At 50.2% G+C, this 8,136-nt stretch overlaps 1 protein-coding gene across 2 annotated transcripts; it reads left to right on the top strand.

The window, feature by feature from the left end:
* The first annotated feature begins 925 nt into the window (after nucleotides 1-925).
* Nucleotides 926-5,268, top strand: LOC149817834 (uncharacterized). 2 transcript variants are annotated; one of them, XM_089984093.1, is made up of 3 exons: nucleotides 926-3,520; nucleotides 4,321-4,610; nucleotides 5,079-5,268. In XM_089984093.1, the coding sequence occupies exons 1-3, from the start codon at nucleotides 943-945 to the stop codon at nucleotides 5,094-5,096; spliced, it is 2,886 nt and encodes a 961-aa protein (XP_089840219.1). In that variant the 5' UTR covers nucleotides 926-942; the 3' UTR covers nucleotides 5,097-5,268. The 2 variants fall into 2 exon arrangements, with proteins under 2 accessions (XP_089840219.1, XP_089840218.1); XM_089984092.1 differs by having other exon boundaries at nucleotides 4,321-4,729.
* The last annotated feature ends 2,868 nt before the right edge of the window (nucleotides 5,269-8,136 follow it).

Genomic DNA, 8,136 nt, shown 5'->3' with positions numbered 1-8,136 from the left:
GAGTCCTTTCCAACGTTTATTGTCCCCTTGTTCAATTCCTCGCCGACGTCACACTCCGATCGGTAATCCCCGGCGATCTTTTTTCCCGCTTTCATTACTGGAAGACCACAAGGGCTTGGGCTTTGACTTTTGCCGGTTTCCTTTTTAACCTTTTTGGCGTAAAGTTGGAGGGAAGCATCTGCAGAGGGTCTTTGTCCGCTCCCTGCAGTCTCCCTTACTAAATGCTACCAGTACCACCACTTCGGACCTCCTCTGCAGCAGAGGGTCTTTTTTTGGTGCTGAAAATCGGATCGCCCTAATCAAAATAATGACCCATTTTCAGCTTGCCCCGTTTTCCAGTTGTTACTTGTCAGGGATGAGAAATCGATGGTCGGAACACGGGTTGGGTCTGTCTTCGAAGTTTGGTCCCAAGTGGATTGATGATCCCGAATCCAATAGACGTTGGCATGGAATGCTCCCGTCATTTTGAATCTTGTCGTTCCCAAAAAAGTCCTAAGTCCCAGCCCAAAGGTTAAAGCAGGTGGCGAAGCTGACTGCCGTTCCGCGAGACCGTTTGCTGACCGTACGGACAGCACGTCGCGTCCGCCCTGCTCTGCATGAGACAAACGCGCATGCAAAGTGACGAGTTCGGATCGGGTGCAATATGATTGCACAAAAAAATGTGCATTAAACATCCGATCGCTCTCCATCAGGGTCTTGGCCATAGGCCTGTCCCCGAGATGGATTGGAACTTGGAAGGTGATCAGATGCTTAATGCACAAATGTTTGTGCAATCATATTGCACCTGATCTATCCCTCACCCTGCTCCTTTTCCCCCACCTCCCAACTCTTTCTCTCTTCCCCACCACGATTCCTTATTCTCATTCCCTCACTGATCCTCCCCACCTTTATTTACCCACGCCCCTTTCCCACCCCAACTCCTCGTTTTCTCTAGAAGCCAAAATGAAACACCTCATACCTGTCCTTCCATCTCTACTCGTCCTCTTCGTGGTCGGCGTTTTTTCCTCGTCGGAAAACGATTTCTCGGCCTTGCTCGGGCTGAAGGCCTCCTTGGTGGGGGACCGAGGGTCCGGACTCGACGACTGGGACTCTTCTTCACCTCCATCATTTCATTGCTCCTTCTCCGGCGTGACCTGCGACTCCGACTCCAGGGTGGTCTCCCTCAACCTGTCTTCCGTCCCTCTCTTCGGCTCCCTCTCCCCGGACATCGCCTCCCTCAGCCGCCTCCTCAACCTCAGCATCTCCTGTTCCAACCTCACAGGAAAACTCCCGCCGGAGATCTCCAACCTGACGTCGCTGCGCTTCCTCAATCTCTCCAACAACAATCTCTTCGGGGCCTTCCCCGCCGGGTCTGGGAGGTTGCGCCATCTTGAGGTGCTCGACGTCTACAACAACAACTTCTCCGGCCCGTTGCCGGTCGAGCTGTCGGAGCTCCGCCGGCTGCGCCACCTGCACCTCGGTGGGAACTACTTCTCCGGCAGTATCCCCGTGGAGTACGCGGGCATTCCGAGCTTGGAGTACCTCGGCCTCAACGGGAACGGTCTGTCTGGTCGTATCCCGCCGGAGCTCAGCCGGCTGCAGAACCTTCGGGAGCTCTATATTGGGTACTTTAACACCTTCGAGGGCGGCATCCCTCCGGAATTAGGCGGCTTGGGCCGGCTGGTCCGCCTTGACATGGGCAACTGCAAACTCTCTGGCGAGATTCCAGCGAGCCTCGGCCGCCTGAAGTCGCTCGACACCCTGTTCCTGCAGTTCAACTACCTCTTCGGTCCGATTCCGCCGGAGCTCTCCGGCATGACGGGCCTCAAATCCCTCGACTTGTCCAACAACGAGCTCACCGGAGAGATCCCGGATAGTTTCTCCGATCTCCGTGAGCTGACGCTGCTCAACCTCTTTCGCAACCGGCTCTACGGCAGCATCCCGGCATTCGTCGCCGAGTTTTCGGAGTTGGAGGTGTTGCAGTTGTGGGAGAACAACTTCACCGGCGAGTTGCCTCAGGGTCTCGGCCGGAACGGCCGACTCATGAAGCTGGACGTAACGATGAACCGTCTCACCGGATTAATCCCGGACGGTGTCTGCTCCGGCGGGCGCTTGCAGACTCTGATCCTCCTCGACAACTTCTTCTTCGGGCCGATTCCCGAGTCGCTCGGGGGCTGCAAATCGCTGACCCGGGTCAGACTCGCCCGGAATTATTTGAACGGATCGATTCCCGCTGGGTTCCTGAGTCTTCCTTACGTGGATATGGTAGAGCTCTCGGACAATTACCTCACCGGAGCTCTCCCGCCGGAGATGTCTCCGTCGCGAAATCTAAGCGAGCTCATACTCTCCAACAACCGGCTCTCCGGAAGGTTTCCGGCCGGAATCGGCAATTTCGTCGGTCTGCACACACTCTCCCTGGACGGAAATCGCTTCTCCGGCAGCATTCCTCCGGAGATCGGTGGCTTGAAGCAGCTCTCGAAGCTAAACCTGAGCCACAATGAGCTTTCCGGCGATATCCCGGCGAAAGTATCGCTCTGCAAGTCCCTGTCGTCGATCGACCTGAGCAGCAACAACCTCACCGGCGGGATCCCGACCGATCTACTTAATCTCCCGATCCTCAACATCCTGAACCTCTCCCGTAACCGCCTTTCGGGCGAGATTCCGTCCGGGATGGGCAACATGACGAGCCTGACGATCATCGACCTATCCTTCAACAACCTCTCCGGGGAGCTCCCGCGTGGCGGCCAGTTCTCCTACTTCAACCAGAGCTCGTTCGCTGGAAACCCCTACCTGTGCAGCCCTCGCCTCGCTCCGTGCATCCCGATTCCGGCTGACGGCGAGAATCATCCCTTGGGCTCATCCAAGATCGGTCTGGCGGCCGGGCTGCTCGTCTGCTCGTCGATCGTCGTGGCCGTGTGGCTGCTGAGGGCGTGGTGGGTTCGGAGGCTTCGCCGCTCCCGTGAATGGAAGCTCACGCCCTTCCAGCGGCTGGACTTCACGTGCCGGGACGTTCTGGAGTGCCTGAAGGACGACATGGTGATCGGAAAGGGCGGGGCGGGCACCGTCTACCGGGGAACGATGTCTGCTGGGACGGAGGTGGCGATCAAGAAGCTGCCGGGGATGGGAAAAAACAACCGGAACGACCACGGGTTCTCGGCGGAGATACGGACGCTCGGCCGGATCCGTCACCGGAATATCGTCCGTCTGCTGGGGTTCTGCTCGAACGCGGAGACGAACCTGTTGGTGTACGAGTACATGCCGAACGGAAGCCTGGGGGACTTCCTCCACGGCAAGAAGGGGGAGCACCTGAGGTGGGAGACGAGGTACAAAATCGCGGTGGAGGCCGCCAGGGGCCTCTGCTACCTCCACCACGACTGCTCCCCTCTCATCGTCCACCGCGACGTCAAGTCCAACAACATCCTCCTCGACTCCGACTTCGAGGCCCACGTCGCCGATTTCGGCCTCGCCAAATTCCTCCGCGACGCCGGCGCTTCCGAGTGCATGTCCTCCGTCGCCGGCTCCTACGGCTACATCGCTCCCGGTGAGTTGCATCTCTCTCTCTCTCTCTCTCTCTCTCTTCTTGGCATCCCGGAACGTTGGTGTTGCATTGCACCGGCCGGAATATCGATGGGATTTTGATTTCTGCCGGTCGCTCTTGTGATTGCCGCGTTTGGTTGTCAAGCGTGGGAATTAGAACGCCGTAGAATTTTCTACGTGCTGTTTTTTTTTTTAAGTCCAAATCAAGGTTACCGGAAGCTTCTAGAATGGTTGGAATAAAACCACACGCTTATTTTGTGTTCCTGGAACTTTTGATAAACCCTTTCTTTACATCAGAAAGCTCGTTTTTTAATATAAAAATGTACTTTTTAGATTTTCAGAATACAATTTTAACGTTCTACGGAAAAGTACATCGATGCTGTTTTCGCAGAAAACAGCCCACTTTCCGTAACACACAAACGCCCCCAAACTCCTATCCCAGCTCCTGGTTTCCAAACAGGGCCTAAAAGTTCGGCACTCGTGCCGTTAGATTCCAAGAATTCATTTTCACCAGAATTTATATTCCCAATCGAGATGAGCCAGTGGAGTGATGGGGGGAGAGAACAATTTAAAGCGTTTTATTCGTTTCTTGCTTCACCAGCACGCAACCAACGGATAATGCCAATATGGCTATCATTCGCCGTATCTTCTCTCTCTGTGCACCATTATTATTCCCCTCCCCAAGAGTCTATTTTGGTAATCCAGATTCTAGCACTCCTGTACCAATCCGCGCAAATACCCTTCATCGTTGCTCAATATTACGGTTTCTGTCTAGTCATGTGTGCTCTGTGGTCCAATTTGCAGAGTACGCCTACACGCTGCGGGTGGACGAGAAGAGCGATGTGTACAGCTTTGGGGTCGTACTGCTGGAGCTCATCACTGGCCGGAAACCGGTCGGCGAGTTCGGAGATGGCGTCGACATCGTCCGCTGGGTGGCAAAGATGGTGTCCAGCGCGGTCGAGCCGGCGACGGTGGTGTTGTCGCTGGTGGACAGTAGGCTGAGCGACTACCCGCTGGAGAGCGTCAAGCATATGTTCAGGGTGGCGATGCGGTGTGTGGAGGAGCAGAGCTCGGAGAGGCCTACCATGAGGGAGGTGGTTCACATGCTCACTAACCCCTCTCCTCTGCTCACCGTCTAACCTGAAAAAACAGAGTAAAAAAAAAAAAGAAGTAAATAAAGGAGAGAATAAGAATGAAGATAGAGGAAAAAGAGGTAGGGGGTTTTCTTCATTTTTTGGCTTGTGGGGGAGGTGTTGATTAAGTTCATGTCATTCCTCAAATGAGGAAAATCCATATCTGACGATCCTGGCCATTGAACTAAACCCTATCTCACGCTTTTGCTACCCCAGTTATGGGTGTTACACCAGCTTCACGTCGAACCATCCCATGATTTCGATCGATGGTCAGGATCGTCAGATGAGAATCTTTATCATTCGACGAATGGCCTGATCTGAATCCTCTTTTCTCCCTTTCTTCTTACTGAAACCCTCTGTTTTTATTCTCTTGGAGTCAAACTTTGGTGTTGTTTTATGTGGTCTTTTGTATTTTTCTCTTTGATGCAGCACTTTGGAGAAGTGTAAAAAAGTTTATATTTGGCTCCCGGGATCCTACAGGCAGCCGCTCAGTGTCGTCATTGGGGATGAAAACAGTGACACTCTCATCAGTTGGGGGAAAAAATAAAACAAACAATGGTAACTGTCATAGTAAAAGCTGGCTGTTCTGTGAGACTTTATGTGGAATGATTTGAAGTTGAACACCCGTGACTTGTTTGCATTTTTGAACTTGGAAAGTGTATGCTCGAAGTTTACCACGGTAGAAAATCTGATTGTGGGGATGGGGAAGTTCCATGGTTCTGCTTTCCCTGCAGATCCTGTACTAATTGGTAACTCCCGTGATGGATCCGTTTCTCTTTGGAGAAGCTTGGAAAATGAAATCCTAGGAAAACAGAATCAGGGATCTGTTTTCTGTGAGAGTGCAACCGTGTCCTTCACTTATATTTGCATATCCACTGACAAGAGAGTGAATGCTGCAGGTGTAACAAAAAACTCAAGTGTTCGTCATTAGGTAAGACCAAATACTTCATTTGGTTGTTCTATGCTTATTATAGAATGCAAAATATATAAGTAGAGCGTAGGTGCTTGCGATACTTCCTTGATGGTTTTTGTTTTTTAATTCTGACTGTACGAATGTGATTTATGTCCTTGATTTTAATTCTGAGTGAACAAAATGAGAGATAGAGATAGAGCAAAGGGGGGTGGAAGAGAAGACCGAGGACACCAGGCTCAGCGTTGGTTGAGGGGTGTTGGACGTCCGAGTTCAGACAACTACAGAGTAGATGAACTACTTACTTGCAGGTGCTGATGGGAAACTGATCGGGGATGATGCGGTGGCAGCACCCCTAATGCAAAAATTTGTTTTGATTGAAAAAAATTCTTCCCCCTCTAGGTGAAGGATTTTTTTTCTTATAAAAAATTATACTTTTTAGAAAAACTTTCGTGTTGAAAATTTGTCTCGTTCGGAACAATTGAAGAAATATACTTTTTTTTCTTTCCTGCTTTCACTTTTACTACTATTTTTCTCACTTCCAAACCTGCCATATGGAAGCAAAAGGGAGAAAGTGGTCCCAAAGCATCCTCTCATTTCAGGGAAGAGAGGAGTTTTTCACTTTGGAAGCAAGCTTTAGAGGAAACAAACTTCCCTAGGAAAAAGCTTTTAGAAAAACTTTCCTGTTGAAAATTTGTCTCGTTCGGAACAATTGAAGAAACATACCTTTTTTTCTTTCCTGCTTTCACTTTTACTACTATTTTCTCACTTCCAAACCTGCCATATGGAAGCTTAAGGGAAAAAGTGGTCCCAAAGCATCCTCTCATTTCAGGGAAGCGAGGAGTTTTTCACTTGGGAAGCAAGCTTCCGAGGAAACAAACTTCCCTAGGAAAAAGCTTCTGGTGACTAAGGTCAGGGCATCCGAATGATGAATGACATCCAAACCAACAATAGTGGAATGGTCGACGATTGAATGAGCTTCACCATTTTCCATGAATCCGATGGATGGCATCATAAGCAATTCATATGGATGGCAAAGAGCCATTGACCAGTAAGATGAATGACATGGAACATGCCTCTACCCTGATCTACAGTGGTCGACATGGACCATCGACAATCCCTACTACCAAATCACTGCCCGAATCCTTTTAGAGGACACCCCCCTAAAGATTTCCCCGTGGAAGGGCCTAAGGACTGACTTGTCCCTAACAAGCACGCCAAAGATCCGTGACCCATTGAGAGGGTCTTGCCAAATATGGTGCTTATTAGGGGTGTCAACGGGCCTGGTTTACCCGGACCCAACCTGAACCAAACCCTATAGGGTCCGGGTATGGTGATAAATAATAAGACTCAATTATGACCCTAGTCCGGTCCCGAAGGTCCGATTAATACATGGACCCGGGTATAGGTATAGTTTGTAAAATTTTATACCAGACCCGAACCTTACCTGAGTTCTGATTAAGACCTGCAATTTATGAAGATAAAAATAATAAAAAATATGGTTCTACCGTGGTCCCGGTCTGGTTCATTATAGGGTTTGGATATGATTTTTTTATATTAGACTTGATATTATACCCGAAAACTGGGTCAAAGTCTGGTATCACCTGGGTCCGAATCAAACCTGACCCGTTGACACCTCCTCTAGTGCTTATGTCTAGCCTAAAGGATCCAGTACAAAATCCCCGTAGATCTTCGTAATAAAAACAAGTACATTTCTCAGTACATGGACTTTGACAGAACTTACTGGAGGGTCATGTTGATGCAAACCAAGTTTGGAAGGGAGTCATATTTATTTAGGAAAGACTTTACATTGTATGCAGTATCGCTGCATGGTCGGGTATGCAGCAACCTTCCTGACAACCATCCATCTTGGCATTTCTCGAGATGAGGGAATTGTCCATTTAATCATGTTGCACCGCTGCGTAAAAAAATTCTCTTTGGGAAAATGATTAGCATTTCCAAGAATCACATGAAATTAGCTGTTAAAACCCTTTAACCTATTTTGTATGCAATTAAATCCCAGCTCATTGGATGAAGACATGCTCTTGTATGATGGTTGGTTGCTTCTCACTTAGTTTAGAAAAGAAGTGTGATTATGGCTTCAGCAAGTAGGGATGGCAGTGGACCTGGGTGGGGGACAAAGTCTCCACCCCTGCCCGGTTTCAAAATCCAAACCTTCATCCCTCCACGGGGATGGATTTTAACCTCCACCCCTATCCGTTTCATGTCCTCCATCCCCGGTCCAAACGGGGGCGAGGCGGGGCCCCATTTCCCCTTAGTCTATAGTCATTCCTTAAAGGATTGGGGACGAGGGCAGGCATTGGGACGGGGTGGGGTGGGGAAAAGCGTAAGTCCATCCCCGCCTTCATCCCTGCATGGAGATAGATTTTAACCTTCATTCCCGCCTCCATCCCCGTTTTATGCCCTTCATCCCCAGTCCAAACGGGGTGAGGCAGAGCGGAGCCCTGTTGTCCCCTGGTCCACTGCCATCCTTATCAGCAAGCGAGAAATGCAATACCAACGCGCTTGTCTGGTAGCAGTAGCTGGTGAACGTCATCTTGTGTTGGGATGGGACGT

This window comes from Nuphar pumila, chromosome 13 (genome assembly GCF_984573655.1).
Source record: "Nuphar pumila chromosome 13, dmNupPumi1.hap1.1, whole genome shotgun sequence".
Lineage (NCBI taxonomy): Eukaryota > Viridiplantae > Streptophyta > Magnoliopsida > Nymphaeales > Nymphaeaceae > Nuphar > Nuphar pumila.
This window is presented reverse-complemented; position numbering and strand designations above follow the sequence as displayed.